Raw genomic sequence first — 14212 nt, 5'->3', positions numbered from 1 at the left:
TTTACTTTCTCTACTTTAATTCTTTGTGATCATTTTATGCTTTTCACGAGCTTATTACTTATGGCAATTTGCTTAAATCCAACTTTCAACACTAAGTTGTATGACGAACTTGTTTTGGTCTATTTTCAATGCTTCTTTCATTCCGCGATCTTTCCATATCTTCATAGAAATATTTTCATCTGAGTTATGCAAAAAGGAATTTGGTTATCGGTAGTACATGACCAAACTCATTTTGACCATAGCGTCTTCAGAAGCCAGTATATAGACTTCCGTTGACATCCCAGCTGTTTAAAAAGTTAATTTAAGTTAATTACACAATATACAATTTGTTCATTTTGCTCAGAAGTTGAGCAACTGTTCAAAGTGTCGTCAAGAACGTAGGAAGAACACGCTCCAACTCAGGCCGGATGCATTATGTGGAATGTCTTCCGGATTATTAAAGGCTGCATTATAAGGTAAAGAAAAGCGTGGTTACGCTTTCTGTATCGCATAGAGAAGACTATAAATGACGGGTGTATAATTTTGTGTCTTGTAAAGATATAGCAGGTTGGTTATAATACCAATTAGGAAAAAAGGAGGGGAAATAGCTCGAAATAATTTAAGAACCTACGAACAAAACTATTGTTTTCTATTACCCCATTACAGAAAGATAAACTGTTGAATAATCATGCTGTTCTGCACTAGATCCAAATTCAGATGAGTAGCAAAACATTAGTCATCGTTCTTAACTTTCTATTGATCACCCGTTGTTCTGTACTTTTCTCAAATCATTTACACCTTGATTATTTTATTTCCTATTTCATGTGTGTGACTACAACAATATCTCAATCGGTTGATATAAAAGAGTACATTTTAATATTATCTCTGTGCCTAACCCACATTTTGTAGGGTGAAGTTAGCAAATGTCGGACTTTCGTTCTTATTCTATAGCGTTTTAAACTTATCAATGTTGGTCGATAGATTACCGTGCAGCGTAATTGTTCATGTTTTTTTTTTCATTTCTGATCTGCGACGAAGAGTAACTTCTTTAAAGCCATACAAAAGCTGGTATGTTTCGATATACAACTTACGGGATGAGGTTTAGTGGACATTGGCGCAGTTAATTGTTAGTTGAACCATACAAAACGTGTAGAGCGTGCCGTCCCAGACTGCCACACTCCATCTGGGAGATGGGATGGGACTTCAATTCAGTGTTTATTAGTATAGTATCGTCGTAAAGCAGATGGCCGTCTGCCGGTAAATCTAACTAAACGCTACGACGGTTCACAGTTTTCATAAATTATTCACGCGGTAGTGATGATGAAGAGGCTAAATCCTACTTTGTTAGCTCACGACGCCGAGCAGATGGTGCCGCCGGTTGAGCAGAATGTAGCCCACTACGAGGCTTGCTGCCGCCAGCTGCAGGAGACCAACCCGTCGGGGATCACCCGGGCTGTGGTTGCAGGCATCAGCATCGTTGCAGCTCTGCAGGCACCCGTGAACATATCTGTGGAAAAGCGGAAACAACGGGAAGAGAGTGCGTTAAATGAATGAACAGATCCACAAGTGAATGACGGTGCTTCGGAGAACCATTGAATGGTTCATCTTTAATGCCATTTGGTCGTTAATATTTATTAGCTTAGTTGCATCGGGGGATGCGATTTCCATTGGAATTAAGATTGGATGTACGTTTATACAGAGCAAGATCTATAATGCATGTGTGTGATAGACTAAATTAAATTAAATGCAAAAATTAGTGGGTTTTTGATGCTTTCGGTAAACAATTATTATTTGTAATTTTTCAGACATAAACATATAAAAACGTTATGGAGAAAAAATGGAAAGCTTCAGCTTCATAACGCGCAGGGGTCAATTCCCGCATAGAACAAATCATAGGGTAGGATGGGGCAAGATGGTCTGTCTAAGGCGAACCCTGAATGTCTCAAAACAGAAACATTTTAATTCAACTTTTCATCGTTGATCTATAACAATAGCTCATAGTCTGTAAGTCTGGGTTATGACATAACAAAATCTTCACTTTTTAATTCATTTTGAGTCATTAAAGTAGAAGTCTATTTTTCTGTCAATCAAAAAAGACGGGGTAAGATGGGTCAAACAGCGGGGCAAGATGAGCCAGCTTTGAATTCTGCAATTAATATTGTTTTAATTCTCAATACTGAATTACACAAGGATAGATAGCTTTCAGGGTTTCGACTTTTCGTTTCAATGAGACCAAAGCAACCGTTTTTCGGGCCAAAGGAAAATCTTGTTTCGTTGTTTATGTTGAGGATCATCTTTCACCCATCAATCTTTTCTCTAGAATTAGCATTGGAAGATGAACGAAAATCTTGCCTATTAGATGAAAATCCTTTTTCGTTTCATTACTTTCATCTCTCACTCACTTTTCGCGAGAATTATCGCAGAACAATTACAAAATTGTATGGCCGCGCCGGGATTCCAACCCAGAATAGTAACAATAATAGCTGTGGGGATGCGCTTACTTTAGCCACACCACTACGCTATCTGTATAAAAGCGTTAAGTTATTTGTTCCACATAAGCTACTACCATTTGCATTGATGATGCCACGAAAAGACTCGAATATGAAAGAAAAAGAGCAAACCAACGTTTAGCGGCAATCGAAGTGAGCGAAAAATTGTTATCACTCTCCAGACTGTTTTTCTTTCCCAAAAGCGATTTCTCCCCGAAAACTTTCGTGAGGGAAAATCATGTGCTCCTGAGATTGAGTGAACATTACGAACCCTGATAGCTTTATTGCCAATGATTTGAATTGAATAAAACCCTGATTAATCCACCTAGCGGTGTTGATGCCTTTCTCGAGCAAAAAAAAATTAAAAATATGAGTGAGTGTTTTTTAGCGTGTTTTGCGCATAAAAATAGTATTTTGGCCATAACTTTTGATCCCATAGTCCAATTTGGCCAATTTTCAATAGCAAACAATGGGGCAGGATTCTTGGTCGAATGGAACTTGTTGCGAGTAGTTCGGCCAATGCTAAGTTTCAAAAAGTGTGTCTATAAAATTTTGTACACATACACACATACATATATAGGGCTGCGAAATGGTGAGTTGACATCTGGGAAGGAGCGACCTATACAGCTCTGGTCCTCACAAGTTCTAATCTCACGCTTCCACGGGTCTTCCGATGACAATTGACCGCCAGCTAAGGGTTGCGTACTTAGCTGGTAGTGCAGCCTGGGCACTGTTGTCCTTCTGACATCAGCTAGAGTGAGTGGGTGCGACCAACTGGACCATCGTCCCTAACCCCTAATCCCAAGGCGTTAAGCGACCCGTGCCGAGGGGATGCATGGCCAGGGGGGTGAAATAATGAGCTAGGCCTTTAACGGAGCCTGTGGGGTACCTGGGCACCCTCCACAGTAATTGTCCCTTACGCGTCATGCTGGGCTCTGGCGTGGTGGACCTCTTTTCCCGAGCAACTCGTGGGACCAAAATGGAAAAACAAGTTGATTCTTCAATTAGTGGTAGTAGTGTAGGCGACAACCCCTTCGCAAGAGGTGGGTTGTTCAGGTCTCCGCCTAGGAGGCCGGAGGCAATAGTCGGCAGCTCAGTGCGCAGCGCCAGCGGGGGTCACTTAACCATCTCCCAGGCTCCGCCGGTAGAGGTTATAGACGGCCCATGGCATGTGAAGGCGATGAACCGCAAACGCGATGGGCTTTCGGACTTCGAGGTGGCGACGGAACAGCTGGACGCCATCATCGACTTTGCGTCATCGAAGCATAATATCAGTAAGGAACTCAAGAGGAGCTTGCTGAAACTTCTAAAGTCGATGCTGGACGCCAAGCTGGAGAGGGCGGTCGGGACGGCCAAGTGTAAACCCGTGAAATCCGTGGAGTCGAGGTCTACCCAGACTGAGGCCCAAGGATTCGCGGACTCGGGCAAGGTCGAATCGACCGAGGGCGTGCCAGCGAAGACGGTGGTGCCAAAGTCTACCCAGACTGAGGCTCAAGTATTTGCGGGCACGTCGGGGGTGACACAAAAACGGGGGAAACAGTCTCCAGGGGATGAGCTCCCTGGGGGCCGCTCCAAAACGCGGAGGGTTACTACCCCGAACAAGGGTAGTGGGGCTGGGAAGCTGAACCCCGGCCAGGTATCTCCAAAACCGGGGGAGGAAGGACCTGGAAAGGTCCGTCCACCCAGGAAAGACGGTGGTAAGGGGTTACGGCATGCTGAGAGCTCTCAGCCGCACCAGACCAGGAAAATAGAGGGGGATGGCGCCTCCTGGACCCTGGTGAAGAACAAGAGGAAACCGAAGACGTCAAGTGCCGAAAAGAAGGCCCAGGCGAATGAGGGTAGCAAGAATTCTAGGGTAGGCGCCAATCGCTCCAGGGGCGATGCCCTAGTCATCAAAACGGACGAGGCTAAGTACTCGGACGTCTTGAAGGCGATGAGGAGTGACGTCAAGCTCGGTGAACTCGGCGCAGACGTACGTCGAATAAGATGGGCGAGATGATCCTCGAGCTGAAGCGGGGCGTGTCGCAAAAGGGCGCCGCCTACATGAAGTTGGCGGAGGAAGTCCTAGGCGAGACGGTCAAGGTGAGGGCACTCACTACGGAGGTGAATCTAAGGGTTAAAGACCTGTTAAAGATATTTCAGAATTAAAACCAGAAACGCAAACGTGTGCAATGTTTTATTTCAGAATGGATCTCTGTTGTATTCCCAACATTTTCAAAAAGGAGGACATTTTAGCGCAAAAGGAGGACATTTGGTTTTAAATGAAAAAGGAGGACATGTCCTCCCTTAGGATACCATATGGTCACTCTACGCAGGGGTCAATTCCCGCATAGAACAAATCATAGGGTAGGATGGGGCAAGATGGTCTGCCTAAGGCACGGGGATGACAAGCTACGCCATCTTTGTCACATCTTTTCTGAATCACCAATACGAGTGCACTGCGAATGCAACATAAACAATTGCGAGGGTGAAAATGATATAAAACGAACAAAGGCATAGACAGTACCTTGTGCAACTACCATTCTAAATAATTGAGCAAAAAAGTTGAACATTCTTAAGTTTGAAGCATGGAATCAAGTGTAAAATTGTTTTAATTGATAATTCGTTGAATTTTTCTCTATTTTCTCATGATTGTATCATGTTGCATTATTGAGTGGTTGGGTGTTTTGCATCATATTCTCCTGTAAAAATGTAAACATTCAAAATTCACGAATATACTATTGCAAAATAAATCAGTATTGGGGTAATTTGACACTGGGGGATAAATTTATCCCCCAAAAAAGAACGAAGAGGCAAACCTGTCAAAATCCATTGTAAAAAAATTGGATGTCGCTCCTTTGGCCTAAGGCGAACCCTGAATGTCTCAAAACAGAAACATTTTAGTTCAACTTTTCATCGTTGATCTATAAAAATAGCTCATAATCTGTCAGCCAGGGTTATGACATAACAAAATCTTCACTTTTTAAAACATTTTGAGTCATTAAAGTAGAAGTCTATATTTAAAAATGTCTGCAAATTCTTATGAAATCAAGCCGTTTGTGGATTGCTTTCTTGAAGACAAAAAATACAAATTTTTAATAAACAAATTATTATCATTATGCTCAAAAGTAACCTTAAAACTATTAAATCAGCAATGGAAAATATGTTTTGAATACGAACTATGCCCTCCAGTATGTGCTGACCCATCTTGCCCCATTTGTAAGTTCATGTTAGATTGTCTAATTTTCGATCAAATAATGTTAACGCAGTTAGTACAACATCACCTTCTTAACTTATGATACTTTCTCTAAGCTACTAAAAATGTTTAAATTTTACATCGCTCGACGAGATTACACGTTTTATAGAAAGCGTGTTTCGTTGCGTTGCGTTGTAACAGAGTATTTCGTAGATTGCATACTGATAGCTGTCATGTATTTTCTTTAACTTTCTTACCCTAACTGCTTATGGATTACTATTTGGGATTTAATAGTTACCCAATTGGGGGTCAAAAATGATGAAGCTTGAAAGCTACCTTTGTCGGCCACGCCCATCTTCTCTGTTACTTAGGAAGGGAAGGAAATGACGATATGACATCTACTTAACGAGAGGCCGGCGACTCACCGACGCCCTCATAGATGTCAACGAGTTGGGTGGTTGGGGGAATATAGTTTAGGAATATCATCATAAGCAAATGATATAATGAGTTTGAACAGACGTTGGGAGCGTGTTGAACGACGGGTGGCGTTCGTGGCTGCTAGAGCCGCTCTGAAGACTGAGATTAGATCAAGCAAAAAAACCTGCTTCGAAGGCCTGTGTCAAAGTGCCAACGCGAATCCATGGGGTGACGCCTATAGGGTCGTAATGGGCAAGACACGTGGGGCAATGGCCCCTACAGAGCGGTCTTCAGAGATGCTGGAGAGGATCATCGCAGGGCTCTTCCCACGTCATGACCCAAGTCCCTGGTCTCACTTTGTGGAGCTGCCAGGGGCCAGGGTGGCCAACGAGGGGAGAGTAACTGTGGCGGAACTTGCGGGGATTGCACAGTCCCTTAGTGTAGGTAAGGCGCCAGGACCGGATGGTATTCCGAATCTGGCCATCAAAGCGGCCATTGCTGAGGCTCCCGATATGTTCAGATCTGTCATGCAGAGATGACTGGACAAGGGAGTCTTCCCTGAAGCTTGGAAGAGGCAGAGCTTGGTCCTATTGCCAAACGCTGGAAAACCACCGGGGGATCCGTCGGCATATAGACCAATATGCCTGCTTGATACGGCGGGGAAGGTACTGGAGAAGATCATTCTCAACAGGTTGTTGATACGCAAGGAGGGTGCGGATGGTCTATCGAGTAACCAGTTTGGCTTCCGAAAGGGTGAGTCGACCGTAGACGTTATCTTGTCGGTCACCAAATCCGCGGAGATAGCTATCCAGCGTAAGAGGAGGGGAGTTCGGTATTGTGCAGTAGTGACTCTCGACGTAAGGAATGCATTCAATAGTGCCAGTTGGGCAGCTATTTCAGATGCGCTCCTGCGTCTTCGGAATTCCCGAGTACCTGTACAAGATTCTCGGAAGGTACTTCTAGAATCGAAATTTCACATTTTCAAACCTCCCCTCCCGCGGTGGAGGTTGGTACTCTGATTCTGATGGCTTTTCCGCAAACGTGACCTTTAAGTGGTCTTGTTGTGTAGGGGTTATCACGCCTATCTAAAGAGTAGGAGGTTGAGTTTTCGATTCCCTCCAAGACACGTGGATTCTTTTTCGCAAATTTCATATCAATTTGTCCATTTCGCACAGCCAAGATATTTAACAAAAAAATGCAAACAACTGTTTTTGGATATTTCTGCATACATTTTTGCATATAAACTTCCAACGAGTTTAGCACCGCCCAAACGTTGACCGATTTGGCTGAAATTTTGTCCAGAGCATCATGGCATCAAATTGAACCGAATATAAGGGCGGGCCCATAAAAAAATTGAAAAAAATTTCCATACTAGTGAATCTTGATTCATACTTGATTCTTAAGATGAATCTTGATTCATACTTTTGTCCCTATTTTGTCCCACAAATCTATCACAGCCATAAGATTTAGATCTATGTAGTGAATGGAGAACAATAAATTTGAGATTTTGTCAAATACAATGAAATCCAGACAATTCAAATCCGATCCAAATTCAATCCAATTCCAATAAAAAACCAAGCCACATTCAATCCAATTCTAATCAACATCCAATCCTAATCCAATCCAAATCCAATCAAAATCTAATCCAAATCCGATCCACATCCATTCCAAATCCAAATCCAAACAAACGCAATCCTAATCCAAATCTAATTCAAATCCAATCCAAATCCAGTCCAAATCCAACCAAAATCTAATCCAAATCCGTTTCAAATCCATTCCAAATCCAATCCAAATCCAATCCAAATCCAATTCAAATACATTCCAACCAAGTCCAAATTCAACCAAAATTTAATCCAAATCCGTTTCAAATCCATTAAAATCCAATCCAAATCCAATTCAAATCCATTCCAACCAAGTCCAAATCCAACCAAAATCTAATCCAAATCCTATCTAAATTCGTTTAAATGCCAAATTATTTCCAATCCATTCAAAGTAATATAATGATGGGATATGACGCAATTCATAATGGTTTCCCGGGCAGAAGCCATGAACAGAATAACAAAACATGATATAGACTTGATTGATATAAGAGATAAAAGAACAGGCAACAATATCAAAAATTTGCACCGAAATATCATTTAAATATGAATATATGCTATGAATAAGACCAAACTAATGGCTCATGATATTGATCACTTATTACAAATAGCATAACTTGATCTTCCCATGATATTTTAGTGCAAAATTTTGATATTATCGTCTGATCTTTTATCTCTTATATCAATCATGTCCATATCTCATTTTGCTATCTTATCAACATTCGATATTAATGAGCTATTATCGTCTACTCGGGTTGTTCAATCCAATGCGAACTCGTTTTTATCCAAAAAATTATATTATTAATTTTAAAGCCAATGTGGGAGGGTCGCAAGCTATATGCAATTCTTCTAGGTGGGCGGCATGTACAAGTAGTTAGGGAACATCTGGCCAAGGATATGATATTTATCTAAAATTTCGCAGAGATATCATACTTAAATGAGATAGCATAAGTATATACCTAAATTTTAGACTTATGTTAACCAGTACTATTAGCCAATAACTTCAAACTTATGACTTTGTGAATGCTGGCAACGTTTTTGAGCTTCGTGAATGTTGGATATCTCATTCAACGGGTAATTCCGCTACGACTACTAAGTCAGTAAATTCCAAAATTAACTTCAAGATAATAGCCTTCCAAGCAACTTTGTAGCTCACGATAGATCTCCATATCTCTCAGATTTCGTATAGAACTATCTTAACTGGTAGTCTCATGTACGCTAAAGTCGCCAGGTTGTACATTTCAAACTAAATTGATTTTAACCAAAATCAATGCTTCCATGACACACCTCAGGATTTTCTAGATTTTCAACCCTTTTCTTGGCAGTTCCCAGACGCGCCTTGTGGTATTGCAAATTACAAACCATTTTCCAGCGATCCCCCGCGCTTTGTGATTTTTCAAACTACAATCTATTTTCCAGCGGTCTTCCAGACGCGCTTTGTCCAAACCACAATCCATTTTCCAGCGGTCTTTCAAACGCGCTTTGTGATTTTCCAAAACACAATTCATTTTATAGCGGTTTTCCAGACACGCTTTGTGATTTTTCAAACCACAATCCATTTTCCAGCGGTCTTCCAGACGCGCTTTGTGATTTTCCAAACCACAATCCATTTTGCAGCCTTCTTCCAGACGCGCTTTGTAGCAATATAAACCCATTGCCTTGTGTTTTTTTTAATCATCAAATATTTTAACACATTAGCACATTAACAAATTGAATTCAACTCACCTTTTGAAATAAGCGTCAGGATCCAACAAATAACCTGGCAGCACCGCCGTAGTCATGGCTTGCTAGTCACTGTTCGACACGCTGAGATGTGAATGTATAATCGCATGCTGATGGTAACTTACTCAAACCCCACACATGTGCCCCCCCGGAGAATGTGCGCCCTGTTGTTCAGCAGCTACTCGCCTCCGCCTCTAAGTTCCAACTCTCGACAGTCATGTACACCGACGGTTCCGAGGGTGAAGGTGCTGTAGTAAAATCTATAAAATCCACGTAACAAACGTGTATATCCGAAAAAAATCTACGTAAAAATAGTTGCGTAAAATAAAGAAAAAAAAAACCAACCTTATTCACCGAGTGGTGAAAGGCAAAAACGTTCAAAAAGGTGACCCAAGTAATTTATTATTGAATCTTGCATTGAATTATTTAGCTCAAAATTGGATCTGTGGCATAAACTCTAATAAACATTGAATTTATAGTTATTGTCGTAACAATATCTCAATTGACAAAACATATTGTATCGGCATAATGTTTAAATCGGTTGCAACTGTTCAAGGAATAATATTGCTTTTTATGGCCATCAAACACAATTTGCTTGTTAATAAATTAACTGCCAATCCATGCCCTGAAGGATGTTTTTCGACAGGCAACATACTACACGCAGATAAAATTATCGCTTATTCTCTCTGTTTACTCACATTCGCCATGCGCTGAAGGTTGTCTCTCCAGCAGGCGGCATACTGAACACGGAGACAGCTATCTCGTATTCTCTCTGTTTACATTTTGTTTGGCAGAACATACTCGATTGAGCTAGTACAGCTCTATTCGAAATCTTGTACTGCGACTGAATGAAATCGAACGAAAGTTCTGCTACAGTTTCCTGCTGATGTTGTGCCTAACGCTCGCAAACTCGATCATCGAGTTGCTCGACAACCAGCCGTATCCCGGGTAGTGGCTCGCCGAGTGTGCTGATAGGGTTACATCATCTATCGCTCAGGAGTCAGGGAGACTCAGTTGCTGCTAGTTGCAACCTCCGTCACTCCACTCTTCTCCCTTGTCGGAGGACTTTTTGGGCTCTTGTGCGCTTTGAGCGCTAGGACTTGCCTGTGGACACATGCAGCTTTTTGTAGGAGTTTGTCAGAGCCCACTGCCAAACCTCACCTCGTCATAGGCAGGTCATGTTAAGGTTTTTATGTTTTAAAATGTATTATGATCTGGTTATCCATGAAAAGGGGCCATTTCATTGAACCGAATCGTCGGGCTATGCCAAACAAGCCATTTTAATTTATTTAGATTAAAAAGCCAACGTTAACACATTGCAACTTTCTGAATTGCAAATTTGCAGCATTTCAAACTGCCAAATGGCATATACCACCAATTCAATTGGCTCTGCTCAATTCATCACCGAAATTAGCAAAGTGATTTGAAAATGACTCATGCTGTTGACATCATTTTGCCATTTTCATCTTTAAAATTAGTTGATTTATTTATTTGGAAAATTTTAAATCTATAAAATAGAAAAAAATAAACAAACAAAAATTACGTAACAGTGTGAGCTTTAAATTGAAATAAAATACTTCTCTAGCATGAGCAAACATAATGATTTACGTTAAAAATAAGTTGTTTGAATAAGTTGTAATCGCTATCAATTTTAAACGATGATTAAAAACGACATTTTGAGCAGTCAATTCACGCAACCACCCCCTGGAAACAAATTCCACCACTCACCTATCATCGTAGAAGAACCGTCCGCAATGGGACATCCGAATGATTTCCGTATCGGTGGTTAGCGTGCCACTGTCCAGGGCACAACCCCGTACGGTGATTGTTTCGCCGGTGTCATCTGGAACAAGATAAAAGTGCAATGAGAGGTTGATGAATCAAATATGCAACGTTTTTGCTCGTTGGCCATCGCACCAGAGAGACAGCGACGGAGGAGCGTTCCGGCTAATGGTGGATGGATGGATGGGTGTACGTACATATTGGGCATGACCGACGTTCATTATTGTTCCAAGAGCGAACCATTCTCTGCTTGGGGTTATTACGGATTCATGTGAAGGCACTTGCATGGCGCATAGGGGAATGTTCGGTTCGGCGCCTCTCGTTCGAGCTGACTCCTGGTGGTCAGTTTTCCCGGGGCATATAGATAACGATGTGAAATATGTATCTGCAGGAAGTCGAAGCGTATGAGGCTCTGGAGGACTACGAATGGCGGTTTGGTGCGGACAACATCACCCGACATGATTTCTCTCCTTCGTCACGTATTACTAAAAGCGATGAACCAAGAGGATAGACCTCTGATACGTGCCCGACTATGCAAATGCAGATCCAACCCTTTTCTTGTTTTTCACACTTGCAACAGGAGTCACATCAACACTTCATTTCATGCTCGTGTTCCGGATTGGTGACATCGGTCGTCATCAACAGAATGGGGGGCGGAAGGATGAGATGCATCGATGCATATAAAGTATCATTTTGCCATACGGACAGAATGACTAAATGATTCTTGAATGGCTTTATGGCTGAAGTTATCTGGAAAGCGGCTTGTAGGAAAATAGGCTTTTAGGAAAATTGTGACTGTTGGTAGAAGAAGAGTTGTTTCGGGTAGTGTAGCTTAAACGCGCCGTTATGAATTGGGAGATTATTTCTTCTTGGAAGGCAGGCAGCATTGCAACAACATGAATGAGTGAACGATAATTAAAAAATTCTCTATATAATAAAATACTTCATGCTGGATATCACCATAAACGGGTATCCAGTCAGTCTTGCGAGGATAGGCGTAGGATTGCCAATTCCGGAGATGGTGGGTTCGATTATCGGTTCGGTCTAGGTTTTTGGGCGATGACTTTCTAGGCATACTGTATCCATTTCACTAGACGTTCACGATAAATCTTCATTCATACCTTGGTCCTCTCCCAGAGGTGAACCAGCCAAGAGCTGAAAGCCTCTTTAATAAAAAAGAAAAAAAAAAAACGTGGTCTTCATCCTATAGGTTTATTAACCTGGGAGGATCAAAGGCCTGCCATATTATTGGTGGTTCTAAAGTAGTGCACACAAATTGTTGAATTTCATGAACACTCAATCGATCATAAAAGCACATGAAACTGATGCTAGAACTGTCGATAGCGTAAAAAGTTTGTGATAATTGGGCCTTATTGGCTAGTGCAGCGACTCATAACTGGATTAATTCGATTTCAGTCGCCCGGTGATGGTTTATAGGATCAAAGAAAACTGATCTAATCATTGCTCTGAAAACCTGCCCGTGAAAACGAATGCCCACTATAGGCAGGTACACCTCGGAAATTTGCCACAGCAGGAACGGTTGCAGATGCGTATACTCACCATAGTAGCCGGCAATTTTGATGCACGATGTGGCCGGAAACAGTCCGTCCCGGCCCTTCCGGCCTCCCATGCACGGCGATTCCAATATCGCCGTCGAGTAGTTGTTGTGAAACGGATCATCGCAGGCTTTGTTCGCTCCATTCATTGACACACATTTGAAGCAATCAATTCCGTGCGCTGAAATGTGGAAAACATGTTGAGAAAAACTGTTAGTGCTTATGTTCACTGTTGAGTGATGAATGTGTAACATTGGTACAAATACATTCTCGGTTCGGTAGGTTGTTGAGAGTTTTCCTACTTCATCTAAACCAATGCTTTTTTAAGCACAATTGCTATTGAATTTTCTATTCGGTGGTTAGCCTCTCGAATGATCACAATGTCGTTCAACATCGGTAAATCGAGCAGAAAGGTGGTTGTTGCAAATTGATTTATGAATAAATTATTTGCCACACACTTTCGAAACGTTTTAATGTACTTTACGCGAAACCAACCCATATGATTAATTATGCACCCATATCCCCGGGGTGCTACGGTTTAGGGGTGGTATAATTTATACTTTACACTAGACCGCACATAAATGAAATTGTTTTGTTTCCGTTGGAGCCGATCCACGTATCCTGGAATGTGGTTTTTAAGTTTTTATGTTCGATGCATATTCTGTGGTTCAACTGGGAAATAACAATGAGCATATAGGGTGCCCGGGGTTGTAGTAGAAACAAAATAAACCTTTTCATTCTGTTTTTTGCCAAATTTTGGACATGGATTTGAAAATAAGGTATGACTGCAAGTTATAAAAGGCAGAATAAAATCAAATTAAAACAGTAACTTTGCAGGTCTGGAACGTCTATAAGAATACTTCCTATACAGGGTGGCAGCATACAAGTGATATACTGAAGATTACATGAAAATATTTTTAATAAAATAACTACCCTTGAATTTGGCACATAACAACAAACGCAAATATAATAAAGTTTTATTATATAAGCTGATTTAGTTTGAGTAGGTGCTCACGAGGGGGCCCTCCTTAGGCCGTGCGGTAAGACGCGCGGCTACAAAGCAAGACCATGCTGAGGGTAACTGGGTTCGATTCCAGGTGCCGGTCTAGGCAATTTTCGGGTTGTAAATTGTCTCGACTTCCCTGGGCATAAAATTATCATCGTGTTAGCCTCGCAGTTAATAACTGTGGAAGTGCTTAATGAACACTAAGCTGCGAGGCGGCTCTGTCCCAGTGTAGGGTTGTAATGCCAATAAGAAGAAGAGAAGGTGCTCACGAGATGAGCCGACCAAGGGCCGAAGATCTCATTAATAAAGATAAATAATAAGTTTGAGTAGGTAGTCCGCTTTCGTTTTTTAAATCCAAAAGATTTAAAATGTTGATGGCAAATTATTAGTAACGAATCGACTGATAACACGTTGAACAGGGGCAGCAGGGACTATGCCCAAGGGCTTGACGATCCCTCCCCAGGCCATCTGCGAGTTGTGGCGCCTGC

At 41.7% G+C, this 14212-nt stretch overlaps 1 protein-coding gene across 4 annotated transcripts in view; it reads right to left on the bottom strand.

Annotated features, from left to right (window-relative positions):
* Window positions 1-282: 282 nt before the first annotated feature.
* LOC134221153 (uncharacterized) overlaps window positions 283-14212 on the bottom strand; it is a 230076-nt gene continuing 216146 nt past the window's right edge. For all 4 annotated transcript variants that reach the window (XM_062700345.1, XM_062700344.1, XM_062700342.1 and 1 more), the window contains exons 5-7: window positions 12723-12899; window positions 11109-11223; window positions 283-1486 (exon numbers count right to left, since the gene is read on the bottom strand). In XM_062700345.1, the coding sequence (XP_062556329.1) occupies window positions 1324-1486; window positions 11109-11223; window positions 12723-12899 (455 nt within the window). In that variant the 3' untranslated portion in view covers window positions 283-1323. The remainder of the gene's footprint in view (window positions 1487-11108; window positions 11224-12722; window positions 12900-14212) is intronic.

This window comes from Armigeres subalbatus, chromosome 3 (assembly GCF_024139115.2).
Source record: "Armigeres subalbatus isolate Guangzhou_Male chromosome 3, GZ_Asu_2, whole genome shotgun sequence".
In the NCBI taxonomy this organism is placed as follows: domain Eukaryota; kingdom Metazoa; phylum Arthropoda; class Insecta; order Diptera; family Culicidae; genus Armigeres; species Armigeres subalbatus.
Note: the sequence above shows the minus strand (reverse complement) of the source record. Positions and strands in the feature narration are given on the sequence as shown.